General features: G+C 33.1%; 1 protein-coding gene across 1 annotated transcript in view; it reads left to right on the top strand.

Moving 5' to 3' along the window:
- The window catches only part of LOC129230980 (NADH-cytochrome b5 reductase 3-like), a 69,157-nt gene extending 47,851 nt beyond the window's left edge, over positions 1-21,306 (top strand). Inside the window, exons 5-9 of the mRNA XM_054865220.1 lie at positions 2,911-3,040; positions 8,103-8,186; positions 16,946-17,031; positions 18,197-18,296; positions 20,835-21,306. Coding sequence (XP_054721195.1) covers positions 2,911-3,040; positions 8,103-8,186; positions 16,946-17,031; positions 18,197-18,296; positions 20,835-21,007 — 573 coding nt within the window. The 3' untranslated portion in view covers positions 21,008-21,306. The remainder of the gene's footprint in view (positions 1-2,910; positions 3,041-8,102; positions 8,187-16,945; positions 17,032-18,196; positions 18,297-20,834) is intronic.
- The last annotated feature ends 340 nt before the right edge of the window (positions 21,307-21,646 follow it).

The raw sequence follows: 21,646 nt of genomic DNA, 5'->3' as shown, positions 1-21,646 counted from the left end.
AAAAATTGCTAGAAATTATTTAAAAAAAAAAAAAACTCTGTGAGAGTGACCTAAAAAACTGTGATATCCCAAAATCTTGCAATTTCTCTTTGTATCTCTTCTGAAAAATAAAAATTAAATATAAATGTATATATGTATATTGGAGGATCAGAAATCCGCACAACTTGGGAGAAGTGGTTTTTGCGGATTTCTGGTCATAAGGAAATTAAAATTTAAGTGGTACTTTGAAATTTGAAGAAATAAAGCAAAAATAAAAACTTTGAAACAATTGAATGGTATATAGTTATTGTAAAAGAATAACTAACTCTTTCAGCTGTTACTAAAATAACTATTAAATTCAAAGGTAATAAAAGACTCTTGAATTAACCGCCGCTTCATAAGGAAAGAAAAACCAACAAACTGCTCCATTTTGAAAATACTATTTATTTTCACTTTTTTACTGACTATTTATTTTCAATAGTCAAGGCATTTATTTGAGTAAAAAACTGGCTGACCGGAAGGAAACAAAGGGTAGTTGTAAGGGGAAATTATTCTAATTGGAGTGAGGTTTTAAGCGGGGTTCCTCAAGAATCAGTGTTAGGGCCTGTTTTGTTCATTGTTTTTATGAACGATATTTATAAAAATATTTCTGGGAACATGAATTGTTTTGCTGATGATGTCAAAGTTATGGGGAGTGTAAAAAATGAAGAACAAGCAAATCAGCTGCAAGAGGACGTAGATCATATTACGGAGTGGGCTGATGAATGGGGTATGGCTGTTAATGTTGGGGAAATGTCAAGTGCTACATTTAGGGCATGGAAATAAGTGTACAAGTTATAATTTGCAAGGTTCAGTCATTAGTCAGGCAGAAAAAGTTACTGATCTGGGCGTCTTAATAAGTCAGGATTTAAAGTTCAGCCAACAGTGCAGCATAGCTAGTAACAAAGCCAATAAGATGCTTGGGTTTATCAATAGATCTATTTAAAACAAATCTAAAGAAGTTCTTCTGCCCTTATATAGAAGTTTGGTAAGACCTCATTTGGAGTATGCTGTTCAGTTTTGGTCTCCTTATCTTAAGAAAGATATTAATGTATTGGAAAGGGTTCAAAGGCGGGCTACAAGGGTAATAAATGGACTTTCTCATTTAGACTATGATTCCAGGCTTAGAAGGCTAAAAATGTACAGTCTTGAGCAAAGAAGAGACCGAAGGGACATGATTCAGTTGTTTAAATTTATTAAAATGAAAGATGTTACGGGGCTGAAGTTTAGCACTGAAAACAGGACAAAGGGTCATTGTTTTAAGCTATTTATATCTCAGGCTAACATGGATATTAGGAAAAATTATTATTATAGTGGAACCTTGGAACAGCTTACCGGAAGAGGTGGTAATGAGCAAGGGAGTAGATAGTTTTAAGAGGACCATTGATCTTCACTGGGGATTGTAAATTGACTAGGACCAGTCTAGCTGGGCCCAGGGGCCCAGAGCTGTTTCTGGTCGTCACTTTTGTATTTATTTGTATTTTTAATTGAAATGTCTAAAATCCACATTTGGCTTTTATATACTAAATTCTATTGTGGCTAAAATACAATTTTTTTTTGAACTAATTTGTTTTTGTTCAATAACATCCCTCGGCATAGTAATAAAATAGAAGGCATTATCAGTAAATTATATGTAAAAACAATTGTTTTGGAAAATAAGAGTAGAAATTAAATTTGAAGCGTGAAAAAAAAATCGGAAAAGATTGATGCAGAATTTGGACATTGGTGTGTACCTCCACTGTTCACACACATACACACACACACACACATATATATATGTGTGTGTATATATATATATATATATATATATATATATATATATATATATATATATATATATATATATATATATATAGATGTATAAACAGGTAGTTATCAAAATAATGGAAACACTTGGAAAAAAAGTTTTGAAAATTGCTACTCTGCCATAAATGTTCTGTTTTTAAAGATGCCCTTCTGACTTTAATCGCTCATACTGGTGACTCTATATGGTGATTGAGTTCTGTGGTCACTTTTGTTGCTGTTGTTCGCTTTTTAGACATTAGAATCCACTTCAATACCTGTCGGTTTATTTCACTGGAGTTCTCTTTCTGCCCACTTTTTTGCTAGTGCCGAGCTTGTCTTTCCTCGCTGTGTGTATGCTGTCATGACTTTAGATACTGTACTTTTAGATGCACCAAAAAGTTGAAATGTTTCAGCTACACTTGCTTCAGTTAGACGCGCTCCAACAATTTGGCCTCTTTATAAATTTGAGAGTTCCGACATTTCACGTGCTTAAAAAATCCAAGACTTCCAGAACTTCCATTAACCCCCCAATAGTACCAGAATGTGTACATTGCTATTTGTAAAAAAAAAACAAGAAACATATCTAATTTTATTCTTTGTTACTTACAAAGCACATTCAAAAATGTTATTTTTATTCTCAGGTGTTTCCATTATTTTGATTACTACCTATTATATATATATTTAAAAAAAAAACAGTCAATGAATCAAACACTCAAATAATTCAAAAACTTTTACATCTGTATTTAATGGGTTTATAAAGTTATTTTTATGACTTTTTCGTTGTTGGATTTGAAATAGCTATGTTTCTTCCTGTGTTTGAAATGAAAATTATTTTTCAGTTTTACCTTAAAGATTATTACAATCGATAAATTGTTTATTTTGTAAATTATGGTTCTGTTGAGTTTTAACATGCGTTCATTAAACTGTTTTGTGTGTGTGAAATAGATATTAATAAAAAAATTTTATTTTCCTTTTATAGTTGTATATTTCTTTTATCAGTTAGAAGGTTTTCATAGTGTTTATTTTATCAATCTTAAAAGTTACAATACAGAATGTTAGTTTTAAGACAAAAGTTGTGCACTCATAACTTTTTACGATTATCTTTAGGTGTATTTCAAAGGTGTTCATCCTAAATTTCCTGATGGTGGTAAAATGTCCCAGTATTTAAATAATATGAAAATTGGAGACACAATCGAAGTCAGAGGTCCTTCTGGAAGGTTGATTTATCTAGGAAGAGGTTGGTATTTGACATTTTAACCGCATGAAATTTATTAGCCAGTTCTCTTTTATTTAAATATGTATGTACTCTGTATATCCTCCCTCAGAGCAACAGTAGGATATTTTACTGTTATTCTGAGGCTTGTTGAATTCATGTTCACTATAATAGAAATAATATTTTCACAACAATTATGTGAAGGGAAATGAGATAAATCCAAAATTTTAAATTTAATTATAACTAAAAAAATGATAATAGATTAAATTTCAGTAGATGTTTGCAGACCCCATCCAAATTGCTTATGGACCACAGGTTGAGAATCAGTGTTCTAGAAGACCTGTCATGAAGAGTATGTTGATTTCTCTCATTTCAAACAAAACCAAATTATTTTGCAGTAAGTTACAGCCCTAAGCCAGGGCCAAGGCACAAATACGTAAAATACACCGCCAGCTCAGTCATTCCATCCAAGGACTGCAGTTTCGTGCAGTTTAGCACTCATCAGACCGGAATAGGAAGAAACTGAGCTTTTCCCACCTCCAGCTCAGTCACTTCCTATTTTCCGGGCTGATAAGTGCTAAAAGGCACGAAACTGTAGTCCTTGGATAGAAGGGCTGAGCTGGCGGTGTATTTTATGTAAAATCAAATTAGTCAACTTAGAAATAAGCTGAGAAACTTATCTATATTTGTAGCAAATTGATTGATTTAGAAATGCCCTAGGGTTATGGCACCAGTAACAGACGAGTCAGTTTGGATTTTAATAGTAAGAATTTTAGGCGGGTAAAACTGATGTTGCTGTGGCCCATGAATACAGTGCAACCATCTAGTGGTGCACCATATCAGCAGTGGTGTTCCCATAAGGTATACGCCATATACTCTCAAAGATTTTTTAGACACAAAGCAAAGGGAAGGGTGACCCAAAGCAGGTAGACCTTTGTATGCCTCCTTCCCCCCATGATGTGTAAGCGGCAATGCATATGTATGTCATGTTTACATGAACACCCCCAAGTTTTAATCAGTCCCAGCGAAGCAGCAGTGTGTCAATGATATTAGGTCATTCTGACACCATCCACCTACAAACTACGATAGTAATTTGTTTCTGTAAGTTACCACCTGATAGCCGGGGCTAAGGCAGAAATACATGAAATACACTGCCAGCTCAGTCAATTCTAGCCGAGGACTGCAGTTTCGTGCTAATTAGCACTCATCAGCCTGGCATAGGAGTGACTGAGCTGGAGGTGGAAAACGTCTTAAGGAAGCCTAGATTGCCAAACAAACTGGTAGCTAATACAGAATAAGCACTGACCAGACATGTGACCAAAGCAATGGTTCGGTTCAACTCAAAGATTGAAGGCAAGGTAGGTATTTTCAGTAAGTTACCGCCCTATAACCAGGGCCAAGGCAGAATGATACATGAAATATGCTGCCAGCTCAGTCGAATACTGCCGAACTGCAGTCCTCTGCTGGAATTGACTAAAGGGCGGTAACTTACTGAATATACCTGCCTTGCCTTCTATCTTCGAGTTGAACCGAACCATTGCTTCGGTCACTCGTCTGGTCAGTGCTAATTCTGTATTAGCTACCAGTTTGTTTGGCACTCTAGGCTTCCTTAAAAGGTTTTTCACCTCCAGCTCAGTCACTCCTATGCCGGGAGTATGAGTGCTAATTAGAACATAACTGCAGTCTTCGGCTGGAATTGACTGAGCTGGCGGCGTATTTCAAGTAATTTGTTTGTTTCTTTTTTAAATTTAAGGTTATAGTTATTGAAATAAAAAACTTGCCTTCAGGCAAAATGGGTATAGGATTTAATCATATATTTATTTATACTTTCTTGACTTGTGTTCTGATTTAGATTTCTTTTTTCAATAGGATAAGTAGAACTTTAAAAAGTTATTTTTTAGAATGGCAATTAATTAGTCCATTAATTTAATCAGTTTTTTCTTTGTTTCACTAGGGGCCCGACCTGAACTTGTTTGGGTTGAAAAATTATATATTCCAAAGATTACCAGAAACATATAAAAATACAAAATAAACCCTTTCTCTTTAAAATATTAGTATAGGTAAAAAACCTCAAAGGGTAGCCCAAAATGCATGCAAAATTACAACTTTTAGAAACGGGGATTACTATCGTCTATCTGCACTAACTTGAATTCAATAACCTAATTTGCTAGAAGTGAATCCCAGTGTTAATCATTTGAACAAATTTTGATGCATTGAACATTCTGTGACTCTAAGTGGTTCTCAATGCCTAAGGCTAACAAAATGCTGTATACCTTATCCTCTGCAGCCTCACATACATGTAAAGCTTTTGGTGGTTCTTTCGCAGCCAACGGGATTTTTTTTACTTGCTTCTGTTTCTTAGTATCCAGTTCATAAGGAACCTTCAACTATTTGATCATGGCAAGTGTGGGACAATCAGCTCTTGTGTTTACAAATATAAGAATAGATAAGAAACGAAACATAAACTGATAGCAAAGACAAACTATTGGTTTAAAAAATTAGTATAAGTACATATATGCAAAATTTATAGCCTATGTCACTCAGTAAGAATGCACCTTTAATGTAGTGCAGGGTGGCGACAGATCAGGGAAATCAGGGAGATCAGGGAAAAGTCAGGGAACTTTATTAATCAGGGAAAAGTCAGGGAAATATCAGGGAATTTTGAAAAAATAACAAAAAATCAGGGAAAATTTATTTTATGAAGAAAAAAAAATTTTTTTTGCTTTACAAAATTAAGTACTCTAATTCCCTACGCATTTTCCGCCAATTATCTGTTCAAAAAAAAAAGTAAATTAATGACGTGTGATTATACACTGCCGCATTATTTGTGCATCTTTTTTCCACAACGTCTAAGTATTGAATCTTACTTATTAATCACAGGATGGACTTCCTGAGATTGGTTCTATGTCTGTTAGGTTTATTTTCCCTAGCTTGAAATTTCCTTTTACGCTTTCAATGCTACGTAAAATAAACAACCATACATGCAAAGAGGAAGCCTTCATTAATGCATTAGCTTCTTTGCCTTTATTCCATTGTCTTGAAGTAATTAGCGTACTGTAATCACGATCTCAAGAAGAAATCTTTGGTTTTTCAATTAATACTATAAAAGCTTAAAAGTTATCACTTCTTTGCATTTTCAATTTAATTGCTAAAATTGAACTTTCAATTAAAAAAACTTAGTTTTTTGCCATCATACTATTTGTTGTCACCGCAGAATATAAAGGTTTTCTTTTCTTCAGACTTAAGTGATTCTTTAATTTTATAACCAAGTTGTATTCTTTTATGTGTTTTGAAATTAACTAATTGCTTTTTTTTTTCTTGCATTTCAAAGTTGTTTGTTACAAAAGCAATCTAGGATTTTTTTTTTCGTTACATACTGAAATAATTTTAAATCGAGTTAACTTGTGTACTTAAATATTTTTTTTTTGTTAAAATGCTGTATTCATTCATTAAAACCTATGTTCTTGGTTAGAGAAAAGCTCCCTATAAATTGATGTCAAATGGTTTCATCTGTTTTGCATAAATATGTCAATTAGTTATATAAGAATAACTACATTACTTCTATTGTTTCACTATTACTTGTGATTCTTACAACAATTATTATACTGTTTGAAAACTTAGTTCAAAATAATTTTAATTACTTTTTAGTTCTTAAATACACATATGTTTTTAAGAGTAATTTTAATAGTTTCTTAAAATTCTTATGCTAAGTGGTTTCTGGAAGTGAAGTAATTTTTTTTTTAAATTTTCTATAATCTTTCCATTTTAGAAAAATTTAATCTACTGTTTTGTAGGTCCCCCCCCCAAAAAAAAATTGACTTGATACATTTTTTTAACCATTTTATTAAAAAAGTAACATCTTTTGAAAATATATCTTTAGTTCAACAACTTTACACATCTTAAAACGTTAAAAATACTGCATTTTATACAAATATACAATGAATTTCAAGTAGAGCAAAGAAAGAAAACCATTATCATTGGTAACGTAAATCAGGGAAATTTGGTGAACTTAATCAGGGAAATCAGGGAAAAGTCAGGGAACTTTTTTTCACAGTTCCTGTCGCCACCCTGTAGTGAAAGAATTTTTCAAATAGCTGCAATGATTCCAGAGATTGCCTCCAACGTATAAACATACAAAAATCTGCCCTCTCTCTTTATAAAATCAGTATAAATAAACAAATGTGCTGACTTTAAGTTGGATAAGTGCAACCTTTTTATGTATTTTTCAATAATGGCAGGTAGCTAGTCAATTATTTTTATCATTCTTAACTTCATATTTTTGCATATTTTGAAGAGAAAAAGAGGAATTTTGTGCATTACTCATTCTTTCCTCATTGTATCTGTTACTGGATATCATCAGAATAATCAGTGTCTGTTACTGGGAAGTCTGACATTTTTTTTTGGGAATGGAGTAATAAAAATTGATGTAACTATTTCAGAGGATCCTGATGAAGCCAAACATTAGCTGAGATTTAGTTGCATGAGAGAGAAATAGTTTTACAAGTCTAAATACATTAAAAGGCTCAGAAAATTTAGTTAACCTGAGAGTGATGTCTTAAGCATGTCTGTTACTGGTGCCATTACCCTATATCAGACATAATTTGAGTCCCAGACAGCAAAAATAAAGTATGATATACGTATTTTCAATTGATATTGCAAATTGTATGAACTATTATTGATTGAAAGAAAAATCTATTGAAGTAATTTAAAAATGTATACAATAATGTTTCTGTTTCATTTACTTTCTAGCTTCTTTAGTTATCATTGCACTTTCCCCGTGTCATGACTCACTCAGCTACTTCTGTTAGAATTATACTCTCTGTTTATGGAGGGTTATTTGATTACAAAAAAAAAAGAAAGAAAAGTATGTTTCTGAGTTTATGTCACATAGTCTGATTATAGAATTTGTTTTGTTTCCTGGAGATAGTTTTGTTTTTATATTTTATTCCAAAAAGCTGATTGATATTTTGTTTGCCTGAATTTCTAAACTTCTCTGATTGTAACATCAAAAATCTGGAAGTAAAAACTTGCTCATATAATGTAATTTAATTTACTCATGTTGAGAATTAATTGATAAATATTTCAGGAGATTTTCGCATAAAACCTGACACAAAGTCTGATGCTGTGACTCATAAGATCAAGCATGTAGGAATGATTGCTGGTGGAACAGGTAAATAAAAATTCTTCTTGCATTTTAAACTTTCTTTATTTAATTGCATTCTACTATCTGTATTTGGTTGCAATATTTTTAAAAAGTTATTACTTAACTTCAAAGGGTGAAAAAAAAAGTCAAACCTCTGTAGCTCAAACCTGCTTATCTTGAAAGCCTATCAATGACAAAAATTTTAAATTTTCCTGCATTTATAGCATAAATTCAATGCTTTCACCTATGCTTATCTGGAATACATTTTCCCAAAAGCCTCAGAGCTTGATTCCTGGTTACACTGTCATTATCAAGTTTTATTCCCTATGATCTTTATCTGAAGCAAAACTTGAAGACAAAAAGTATCCTTTTTAATATCAGGAGCTATATAGTCCTATGTTGTGGATAGAGCAGGGGGATATACCAATATGCCGTAATATATCGATATATATTTATTACCGTGGTAACAATATTCAGATTTCAATCTGTCTGTTATATCGAAGAACCAGAGATAATTAAGAACTAATTGAAATAACAATTTAAAAATACATATTCATTCATAATTCTTTGTGCTTAATAAATGGATCATGCCTTCCAGATCCTCCAGATTTCTCTGAAGTTGTATGAATTTTCTTGCCTTTTTCCATCAACCTGATCAGGAGCGAAATTTTCGTGCTTTGCAGAACCAAAAAATTGTATCTCACCATTTTTGTTGCTATGAGCATTTTGTGGATCCGGAATGCAGCACCGCACCATGTTTAAAGCCAACAGGGTTACCGTAAGAGAATTCACTTGTTGCATTCAGATATTCCAATAGAATCCAAAAGAGACCTTCGATTGCATGATTAATTCTGTGAATTTAAGAACTTCCAATATTGTAGGTTAGTAACGAAGTTCGAGGAGTAAAGCTGTTTGCATGTCTTTTGATTTCAACGATTTTGCGTTTGCTTTCAAGGAAACACCGAATATGTTTTGTTTTAAAATGGTATCTGAACTAGCGGAGTTATATCTTGCTCGTTCTAGATCCAATATTTTATTTGTTATGACTTATTAAACATAGGTTGCAGAATTAGGGTAGCATATATTAAAAATCCCGTTCTTTTAGGAAACATCGATTTTCTTTGAAAACCAAAATAAGCTTGCATTTCTAAACTTGTATGGTTTTTGTAAATTATGTAAAGGAAAAAAAATTAATGTGCAGATGATTTAAATAGGGGTGTGTACCCCCCTCAAAAGGTTACATGGCATCTTCCCCCTAAGATGCGATCCTCCCCTAAAGATGCGATTCCCCAATAATGATGTCTCTTTCATAAAGTCTTCAAATTTTTCAAGCACCTTTTGTAAAAACTTCAACAATTTGGTGTATGCTGCAACTCCCCTCACCACATGAGCAAGGGGAGGGTCGCTGTAGGGAATATAATTAGAAGCAATTAGTGGAATATTACTTACCAAGATGTCCAAGGGCTTTTATCAAATTCAGATCTTGATATGCATAGATATATGTCCAAATTCCCTCCCCCCACAAATGACCACCTCAATTTTAACCCCTCCCCCCCCCAAAAAAAAAGCATGGCTTCTTATAAACAGGGATGAGATTTTTCCGGCTTTTTCTGTTGGCTTTTAAAACCTTTCCTCCTTTGCCTCCTTCTTTTGGCTCTTTCAGGCTTTTTTTTCTCTCAAAAATTGGAAAAAATACGATTTTTTTTAAGCTTTTGTTCCCCGATTTCTTATTTTTTCTATTTTTCCCTTCAAATCTTCATCCTAATTTTAAAATGTATGTTCTCACTCATTTAACACTATAAACTCAAATGTTTTTAATGAAAAAAATGTATTTTTCTCTATACGTAATAAAATATGTATTACCTTTAAAACTGGTAAATTAGCCACTTTTTATTGAATTTTTGAATATCATGGCTTCCAGGTTCTATTTTGATGCGGTTTTGGATATCATCCCTTTTATGATTTTTTTTTTGGATTTCCTCCTTTTTGCTCTCTGACTACTCTCATCACTGTATAAAAGGGACTGAAATCCGTTTAAAATAACTTCATTCAAAATTTCCGTGGTGAAGTATCTGTCTCATGTCCCCCCAACCCCACGCATGGGAACCCCTATTTCAGCTGTATTAGTATTAGAATAAATTACTGAAATATTTACTGATCAAGATTTCTGGTGACTTTTCTCTATTTCAGATTTTAATATGTAGATGATATAGCTAGGTGCTAATTTTCCCCAAGTGTGTTGTCCCCCCGCCCCCCCCCCCAAAAAAAAAAAGCAGGATCCTCTCTTAAAGAGATTAAAATCCTTTTAAAATAACATCTCTGATAATTTTTAAGTTTTATAGTCTGCCTCATGCTCCCCCTCTCCCCCCCCCAGCTTCATGGGCATCCCAACTTCAACAATTATTATTGGGATAAACTACTTACCTTTCTAATAAACCTAATATTCACCTTTCAAAATGTCTTATGGCTTTTCTCTATTACAGATCTGAATAAATTGTTTTTCGTTAAGGAAGTCCACCTCCCAAGTGTGACGGCACCCCTCAATTTTACCGAGTGTATACTCCCCCCCCCTACAAAAAACAGGCTCCCCTATTAAAGAGACTAAAATACTTTAATAATAACTTCTCTGATAATTTCAGTGGTTCAGTCAGCCTCATGACCCCCTCCCCCTTCAAATGGCACCCCAGCTTTAGCTATTATTAGAATAAATTGCTGGAATATTTACCTTTTCATGATTTGTGCTGGCTTTTTCAGATCTTGATAAAAATATAGATAATAATGCTAGGGCTGCCAATCCCCAATAAGTGTGATGGCCCCCTCAATTTCTATTTTACGGAACATGCTCCCCCACCAAAAGAAAAACAAGAGACTGCTTATTTCAGAGACTGAAGACCTTTTAAAATAAGTTCCCTGATAATTTCAATGGTATAGTCAAGTTCAATGCCCCCTCCCCAAATGGGTACCCTGCTCTAGTTATTACCTATTATTTGACTAAATGGATGGAATATTTGCTTATCAAGATGTTGAATAACTTTTCTGTATTGCAGATCTTACAATGTATATGATGTGGCTAGGGGTGCCTGTTTCCCTTCCCAAGTGCGGTGGCTGCCCTCAATTTTAACAACCTCCCCCCCCCAAGCAAAAAAACGCCACCATCTATTAAAGAGAATAAAATCCTTATAATAAAACTTCTCTAAATTTTTCAGTAACATTATCCGCATCGTGCCCCCCCCCCCCCCCATCCTCCTACAAGGGCCCCCTGCTTTTGCTATTATTATTTGCATGAATTGCTAAAATAATTACCTTTCAAGATGTTTGTTGGCTTTTCTATGTTGTAGATGCTAATAAACATATGATATAGCTAGAATTGTCCCCCCCCCCTCCCGTGCGATGGTCCCCTCAATTTTATTGCGCTTCTCCCAAAACACAACCTTCTATTGAAGAAATTAAACTCCTTGAAAAAAAAAACCTTCTTTGATAATTTTAATGGTATACTCAGCATCATGACCCCCATCCCCCACCCATGGGCACGTCTGCTTTTGCTAGTATGTATTATTCGAATAAATCAATGAATTTAATTATCTACACGTCCGATTGCATTTTTCTGATACAGATGTGATATAACTAGGGGTGCCCGTTCCCCCCAACTGTGATGGCACCCCTCAGTTTTACCAAGCTCCCTTCCCCCCCCCCCCCCCCCCCGATTGGGACCCACTTATAAAAACTTCTTCTGAAGCAGGGTTCGTACGCTCCGGGAAAACCTGGAATTGTCAGGGAAAATGAAACGGCTAAAAATGTCAGGGAATTTTCCAAATTTGCTCCCCAAATTTTTTTTCCAATTTTTTCCCAGGGAATTTTGTTTCATGAGATCTAATCTTCCTTTTTATCTATTTTTCATAAATTGTAAAAATTTTGAGGTAAAATGAAACTGGCAATTAAAAAAGTGGCGACCCAAAAAAACTTTCGCAGCCGCCATTTTTGGCTCTCAATAGTTCTCAAGAAAATAATTCCTCAGGGGAATAGGAATTATGCACAAACTGAACAGGGAAGAGGACAATTTACTGCTTCGGAAGCACAAGCCTGAAAATGGCGGTGGGGGGATCTGGGAAAATCGTTTTTTTTTTAATCGGAAAGTCTTTCAAGCTACGTGTGAAACGTAGTCGCCTTTTTTGGTCACTCATAAGATAGAAGTTGACACGATCCTTAAAGCCTAAGTTTTCAAAAGTAAAGCATAATTGGATGTTTTCTTTAATTGCAAATTAATGAAAGTATCACAAAATGTGCTGAAAATTGTTTTTTTATTATTATTATTATTTTAACTAATTTTCTTGAAGAAATGAAAAATTTTGTTCTTAAAACTTAATCTTATCTTCATTACATTGGATGCAATTTGTGCCAAAAACTTTTCAACTGAATTGTAGTTCCATGAAGATTTAGTATTTTTAAATTGTTTTCATGCTATAAATTCAAAAAATTACTACTTCTTTTTTTTTGGGGGGGGGGGGTGGCAGCCGCCATATTTGTTCATTACCAAAATGGAAGTACACAAGACTTTTTAAGTGCCTAAGTTCCCGAAAACTGCATTGGATGTTTATTGCTATGCAAAGTATTGAAAACAACGCAAAATGTGCTTTTTTTTTTTCGAATAATTCATAATTATTTTCTTGAAAAATGCAAAAATTTAACTTAAGAACATTTTTTTTTTAAATTCTAATTAGACCCTTATGTGCTAAAAACTGACTATTTTGTCTTAACTGTAGTTTTTTAAGGATTATTAATTATTTATAACTACTTTTATGCTACAAATTCAAAAATCTACTTATTATCTTAAGTTTTTACTTAGTCGCCATATTTGGTCGTTTGCATAATAGAAGTAGACGTAAACTTCCAAAAGTAGAAATGGATGTTTATCTCTATGTAAACTATCGAAAGTAACATAAAATGTGCAACAAATTATTAATTTTTAAAAATTAATTATTTTCTAGAAAAGAAAAATTTTAATGGAAGCATTCTTTTTAATAAGCGAAAGAAAAAAAAAGATTATTGGCATTGGCCTATAATCAGCTGATGTTGATTTTTGTTATTATGCATTTTCTGGTACGGCGAGCGATGCAACAAGTTAATCATATTTATACTGAAAACTAGCTTTGTATTTTGCTCAATATGTTTTGTTTCATATACTAATAAGAAAATAAAAATAAGTATTGTGAATCAAAAGACCAAAAGCAGATGCTAAAAGATTGCTGCAGGACTACAGCAAAAGGCTAATATTACGCATGACACATGATATCAAAAAAACGCTAAAATAAGTTGAAAGCACTTTGTTTTCAACAATTAGTAAACCAATTATAACAATTTTGAACAAAGTGTTTAAAAAAACTTAAAATTTGTGAAAGAAAAAAAATCCAAGATTTTTTTTTTAAATCTAAAGAGAAAAGTTTCAGTTCTTCCGCATTGCTACTTTAAACAATTTTAATTATTTTGAAAATATTGCTATTTAAACTTAATTTTGAATGAGTTACCTGGAATTTTCTAAAAAATAACCTGGCAAAGTCAGGGAATTTTTTTTAACCACAAGTGTATGAACCCTGTGAAGTAATGTCTCCAACAGTTTGAATGGTATAATCTGCCTCGTGATTCCCTCCCTCCCCCCCCCCCCACACATGAGCATCCTGGCTGTAGCTATTATTATTAGAATAAATTGCTGAAAGATTGATTCACCAAGATGGCCGATGGCTTTTCTCTGTTGCAGATACTTACTTAGATTACATTGCTTAGATACATTGCATTTATATGCTTTGCAACCCCCCCCCCCCCTCATAAAATGTTTAATTTAAAAACTGAAATGTATCGATATATTGAAAACATCGATATTTGGAGAACCATATATCGCGGTATTAAAATTCTGATATAGCCCAGCCCTAGTTGTAGAACATGTAGCCCAGGAAAATCTATGTACAAAAAGTAAGATTTCTATGAATTTCATCCACTAAAAAGCTGGGGATATTGTATTCTTGAACAGTGAAATAGAGTTGAGTTTTACTCAGAGTTGAGAGCAGCTATTTTGTTCTCTGGGTTTATGTTGTTTAAAGCATTGTTTTTGCAATGTTTAAATTGTTTTCATTTGGGATAAAGTCAAAAATCTCAACATTTTTGAATGGCTATCATTGAAAGATAATTTTCTCCTTAAAGATATGCATAAGCTATAAACCTATTATACAGTGAAACTCCTCTAGAGTGACCCCTCTCCATTCCTGAACAAAGTGGTCATTAGAGGAGGTTGTTCACTCTCGGGTTGTTTTGGAAAGTGCAAAAAACAATAATTATAAGAACGAATAGAAATGATTTGTGTTCTGCTTACAGTATATAAAGAACATTATGACAAGGATATATTTAAATAGAGAAACTGCAGTTTTTTTTCTCTAAAATATGTTTTGGACATTGTTTTTCCATTTAGGAACTGATTTGCTTTAAAATGTAAGCAGACATTTGTCTGCTTCAGATTTTTTGTTTTCTGAATAAACTTTTGTTTCTAATTTTGTTTTTAGTCACAAAAATTAGTTAGTAATATTTTTATCATGAGTGCAATTTGAGTACAACATGAGCCTATTTTTCTCCTGTTTAAATGAGCTAATAAATTGAGCACTAAAATGACCCAGGAATGCCCCTGTTCTTATCTGTAAGCGGCAATTTAATTCTGTGAACAAACTTTTAAAAAAGTACTTGTCCTTATCAACCTGCAACAATGATGGACATCCACCTAACCTGTTGCGAGATACCCTAGCGTCACTTTAGCTTCCCAAAGATGAAAAAAACTACATCCAATTTTTGTGACATTTTTGAGGTTCTAAACATGGGCACAAAAATAATCAATTTGAAACTCCTGTAAAAGTAGATTTCACCCCCTTATTTTGGTTTATTTCCATTTTTATAGGTAAAAGAAAGCAGGGGGTGTCCAGACTAAAATATTTTATTACTTTCCTTTTGTTAAGGGTTCGAGTTGAAGATTAAACACAATGCAAAAATTAAACACACATAAAAACTAGAGTATTGTACCCATCGGGAAATTTTCTTCCATTTATTTCATACAAATACTCCAGTTTTAAATTGTTAAAAAAGTAACATCTTTTATGGAGCAATTGATAAATTTTACATAACCTAATGACTTGAACATGTTGTTACTTATGCTACTCGGGAACCCGAGCCCGAATAGCGATGCTACTTGATTTGAAGGCAGAGGGGTTACGGCTTCCATTTTAATTGAGCGCCTATTTCTAGGTGGAAGTCCGATTCGGCTCAGACAACACGACAGACAGCAGCACCATCTACAAACAGTTCAATATGAATGAAAATATTTTATTACTTTCCTTTTTCTCAAACCTAAAGTTCCTTCATTTTATGGGGCTGAGTTTTGCAACTTGCAGGTCATTTGGAGAGGTTTAAATGGTTTCTTTCAGAGGATTTTTAACATTGAGTGGATAGGGAGGAAAATTGGAGCCTTAGAGGAGTGGTCATTAATATAGGTGGTCACTAATAGAAGTTCCACTGTATAATCTCTAAAATTAGTAAAACCTGTAATCACAATGGGCATCGAGTTAAATATTCAACAATATAAATGCAAAGGAATGCATTGATCCACTTGCCTATTTTTACAACTTCATTAAAACTTCTTTTACTCAGAATTTTTCCTGTGTCCCGTGAAATTCAAGGTAAGCAGGATCGACTGCAGAAAAATCTTTATACTTGCTATCAAAAATTTGTTTTGTAAGTGATCCTCAGATCATACACCATTTACTAGAAGCTGATCAAACTGGGGAGGGGGGATGCTGATAGACAAAATAATACCTAGGATTTGGTATACTAATGGACACAGTATCTAGGGTTCTAGAGTTAGTTTTTGTCTTTAATAGCTCCAAGATGGGTAGCCATGTGGAACGTTTTTGTGAAAGTAGTGGAGGAAATGAAAAGTGAAAATGCATCCTGATATGTACTGTTGCTGATTGGTTTATGTATCTAATTGCTTTTAAAGTTATATTATTGTTTATATATATTTCTGTATTATTGTTTGGCAACACTAAGTACTTTTTTTGAAGCTTTACAATGGCGATCATCTAGTAAGTTGTAATAAAGTTTTGCTAATAATATCTTTATCTCTTCATGTTTATAGTTCACTGTTTACTCTGCTAAGTAAATACATAACCTTAACACGTCATTTAAAACAATACCTTTGGTGGTGCTGGACCAGAAAGTTATTCGGCTTCTGGTATGGTTCTAAATTATTGAACTGTTTGTAGATGGTGCTGCTGTCTGTCGTGTCGTCTGAGCCGAATCGGACTTCCACCTAGAAATAGGCGCTCAATTAAAATGGAAGCCGTAACCCCTCTGCCTTCAAATCAAGTAGCATCGCTATTCGGGCTCAGGTTCCCGAGTAGCATAAGTAACAACATGTTCAAGTCATTAGGTTATGTAAAATTTATCAATTGCTCCATAAAAGATGTTACTTTTTTAACAATTTAAAACTGGAGTATTTGTATGAAATAAATGGAAGAAAATTTCCCGATGGGTACAATATTCTAGTTTTTATGTGTGTTTAATTTTTGCATTGTGTTTAATCTTCAACTCGAACCCTTATATCTTATAGCTATATATAGCTCAGTAAGATTTAGCCTATTTTAGTCATAGAATTTGTGCCTAAGCTCAAATTATAGGATTTTTTTGTATATAATGTTTTTCTTGGATTTGATACTTTTATTTTTATTCTTTATTTTAATTATATGCATTTTCAGGCATAACTCCAATGTATCAGTTAGTGAAACAAGCACTGAAAGACCCAGAAGATACCCTGCAAATGTCTTTACTATTTGCCAACCAGGTAAATAGCTTTAAAAGTAACTTATGTTTTAAAACTTGATCAAAAAATAATCGTATCTTGACCATAGCTTTTAGTTATTAATACGTAAATAAATACCATTTGTGTTACAGTTCCACCAAGTTGTGTCTTCAAAAATTGTCTACAATTAAAGCTGAACACCATTTGAGTTCACTAAAGTGGAGAACATGTATAACTGCTTTATAGTTTCTTCGAAGTTTGGTTTTTCTTGATTTTGGGGCAGAAAATTTCTCTATATACTTTCTTGAAAAAAAAAAAAAAAAGCTCATAAGCAAGACACTGCATTTTGATTCAACATGATGCTGCTTTACCTCAAATAATATTGTTGTTAAATCAATAAAAGTACCTATTTTAATGTCTGTAGGGGCTTTGTCTCCCACTCACAGCACTTGCTCGGAATCCCCCTTAAGCTTCGTGATCTCTCACAAAACATCTGGTCACTTTTGGCATGTCAGCCAATAAAATTCCTGGGTTGCAGGTGGACAGATTTTAATAGCATATATAAGCTAAGTGTGTGGGAGTGAAAGGTATGAGAGCAAATGAAGTTGTCTTTCTTAACACATTCTGAATCCAGTGGTAACCCTTGCACCCAGATAGGAGGTTAATCTGACCGGCCAAAAATTTACTTATTCGGTAAAATAGAAGACATAATTGTAATTTTTAAATACCTGAATGGCACTATTCATTTGATGTACCATGTGTGCATACCAGTATTTCATCATTCGGCAAAACTTGCAGTTCCATTTCGTAAATTGAGAATTTCCACCCTCCCAAAAATTTGGGATGCTGCTGAAATGTGGCATAAAGTGCATACTGGCTCAAATTTGAGGACAACTCGGATATCAGCACCAAGAAGTCCTAGAAGTCCCTTGCACAGATTTTGGTACCATAAATTTTGATATATCCAACCACCAAAGCCCTAGAGAGACAAGACTAAAGGAAATGGCTTCTGTGGAGAATTCTGCATCTGATTGTATATGTCATAACCTGGATAGTTAGGCAGCATGTCATATGGATTATTTTTAATTGTAAAATTGCAATTATTTTCTAATTGACTTACTTTTGAAAAAAAGTGATTGATTTACCCTTATACTATTGCTGTTTGAAAATACATTAAAATTAAAAATATTTTTTTCAAATTTTCTAGACTGAAGATGATATTCTTCTTAGAACTGAGTTGGAAGATTTAGCTAATCAATACAAGGATAGGTTCAAGCTATGGTATACAGTAGACAGACCAACTGCTGGTAAAGTTTTTTTTTTTTAATTTATGTTTGAAGTTTGTTATGAAATTGTATAGCTATCTACATTTGAGCTCAGAGGAAGTAGCTTCTCTGCCATATTTTCGAGCACTTAGCGCTACATTGTAATATGTATTAAAGAAGTACAATATTTTACTGTGTGCGCCACACCTGAAGTTAAAGCAAAGTTGTTTCTGTTGTTACATGAAGAAAACTGGAACGCAATTTAAACAGATAAAATGTTTAAAAGTTTTTTTATTTGATACAGTTAAGCAGAATTTGAGATCACTGCCAAAAATTTTGATATTGCAAACGAAAAAGCATTAATGATCGCCTCAATAGATGCTTAAAAAAGCTATGATTTTTCATTGAAAAAATTACAGTATATGCTCGATTTAATTTCAGCTCTTGCAAGGAGACCTTACTGTATATTCATGTGTAAGTGCCGCAGCATTACGAGAAAAAAGTTTATTAATAGCTGATGGAACGGATACAATGGGTGCAGCGCCTAATTTTTTTTAAACATTTTTTTTTAAATGCAGTTCAGCACATGTTCGAGAATTTTTCTTTTTTATAAGGAAAATCAAATCCAGATGAAATTCAGCAGATTAGTAGTACCCCTTGAGAGTGTCCACACAGTAAAGTAATAAAGCACACTAGCCAGAACATTCCAAGAAAACAGCCTCTAAAGTTTAACATGCAGCTTATATACTAGTAGAGATTTTTGCCAGCAGCAGCTCGGTGGCTATGTGGTCAGCGTACTGGATTTCCGTACTGTTCATCCAGGGTTCGATACCTCTTGAAGAATAATTTTTTGCATCAAAATAATCCTCCCTTGTTCAACCTTGTGACGTCTTTTTTTATAGACAGGTAAAGAATCTAACATAGCATGTACAAAATTGTGCATATCTTGTTGAAAATAATAGAAGAATAAATACCCATGAAGACTGCATAAAAATGCAATCAGTAGTCCATCATCAAATGTCCCATCACCAATTTTTAATAAAATCATTCGAAATGCCTGGTATGATTCCAAACTTTCAGACAAAAGACAAATTTTCTTGAGTATTAATGAAGTATGTTTTCCTATGAATCTTTTACAGAAAGTTTGCTCCTGTAAACAATCTTCCTTTATACATTCTTGCAAGGTGTCAAAATAGTTTTTGTTTTTCTTGTTTTATGATAATTATCATTCTGGTATATGTATATAACTATATAATTCATAAATTAAAACTATATTGTTAGATTTTATACATAAATTAACAACAAGTCCTACCCTAATTTTGTTGCCGTGATAATTCAAATTGTGATTTTATAATCGTTTGAATTTATCTCTATTTTCTCTATTAAAAATGCAATACATATTTAAAAATAAAGTACTTTCTTCAATTCAGATTTCAATTAGCTGTAACAGTCGCTTTATAAATTTGTATAAAAAAAATTCTTCAAGAAGTATCAAACCTGGGATGGATTGTACGGCAATCCAGTACGCTGACCACATAGCCACCGAGCTGCTGGTGGCGAGAAATTTCTACTAGTATATAAAAGCTGCGCGTAAAACTTTAGAGGCTGTTTTCCTGGAATGTTCTGGCTAGTGTGCTTTATTACTTTACTGTGTGAATACTCTCAAGGGTTACTACTGATCTACTGAATTTCATTCCAATCTACATTTCCGAGACCGTAAGGTCTCCTTGTTAGTCAAAAAACGTTGTTTAAAGCTGGAGGAATGAACTTATTCACGATATTAAAAAGTTGGAAAACTTTTTCCAAACTACTCTCGAAAACTTGCACATATTCCCGATTTTAGCTCAAACCCCAAACTAATACTTGACTCATTCTGGCAAAAATTTTACATTGCCAGCCTGTTAGTTAAAGCCAAATTACAGTAGAAGCTCAACTGCAAAAATTGTGGAATATGCCAAATTCTAAATTTATAGATTTTTTTTTAACATAGTTGATTGCTTACATGTCAAATAATACTACAAGGAATTAAAAAGGAAAATTTCTTGGTTTTAATTAAATTAAAATCAACTAGTAGTACAGATAAACGAATTGCAGAAACCTTTTTCAATTCAGAATTGCAAAAATAAAACCTTTTCATGAACAAAATTAAAAATTGAACACATTTCCAATCATTAAGTACATTACACTTTGTTTTCCTTAAAAAAAGGAGAAAGAAAAATTCTCACACATGTGGTGAATTGCATTTAAAAAAAAAAAAAGAATTATGCGCTGCACCCATTATATCTGTCCCATCAGCTATTGATAAACTTTTTTCTCGTAATGCTGCGGCACTTACACCCAAATATACAGTAGTGGCTTGAGTCACAGAGAAGTTATCTGTGCATTATTGACATAATAATTATAGTGCTTATGCTTGGACATGGTTTCAGGTTAAGGTACATGAAGTATTAAATTTTGTTTCTATTTTGAACGTTAAACGTATCCCATCCATTAGAACTTTGTTCTAAAAGTTATTTCTGTATTTGTGTTTGGATACGTTTTGTTTTGAAGTTATAATACTTGAATAAATTTATATTTCAGGTTGGAAATACAGCAGTGGATTTATTTCTACTGAAATGATTCAAGCACATTTACCTCCTCCTTCTGATAATCCTCTTATCCTGATGTGTGGACCTCCTCCAATGATTAAATTTGCATGCATACCAAATTTAGATCAATTAGGATATAATCCTCAATTTAGATTTGCATACTGATATAAAATCAAGTGCTTTAGATTTTTAATTTTAGAAATTACTTTCATTTTTACTCCTCTAACAAATCAAATGAGCTTAAGCAAAATTCACTTGTCATTGGTTACCCTAACATTTATATTCCTTTATTTTTAAGCATATTCATTTTGTTGTGAACAATGTATTTACTTTTTAGACATTTTTCTAGAAATAAAAGGTGCATTCATTGTTTTGTTTGATCCAAAATTTTGGAGAAATAGTTGAAATTCATCAAGTTACATTGAATGTATGTTATGTTGATAATAAAAGTCACTTAATTCTTACATACTATTTTTTTTTTAAGTATTTCACTTTATAACAAAACATGCCTTTATTTTAAATATATCTTCAGTCATGGGTTCAGTGTTAAGCAGAATATTATTGTTTTTAATTAACACAAGAATTAAGTTAGAGAGGTTTTCTGCGATTAAAATCAGCATTGGCCGATTATTGGAAAAATAATACTGGAGTTTCACTGTGAATGGCTATTTGCGATCCTATAACGGCTGTCCAAGTGGGAGAAGAAGTGCGTACAACAAGAACTTACATTTTCTGCCACTTCCGTCATTTGGTGCTGACCTAGGGTTCTTGCGGGATTTAAAAGAATGATAACAGTAAAATAGT

This window comes from Uloborus diversus, chromosome 10 (assembly GCF_026930045.1).
Source record: "Uloborus diversus isolate 005 chromosome 10, Udiv.v.3.1, whole genome shotgun sequence".
In the NCBI taxonomy this organism is placed as follows: domain Eukaryota; kingdom Metazoa; phylum Arthropoda; class Arachnida; order Araneae; family Uloboridae; genus Uloborus; species Uloborus diversus.
This window is presented reverse-complemented; position numbering and strand designations above follow the sequence as displayed.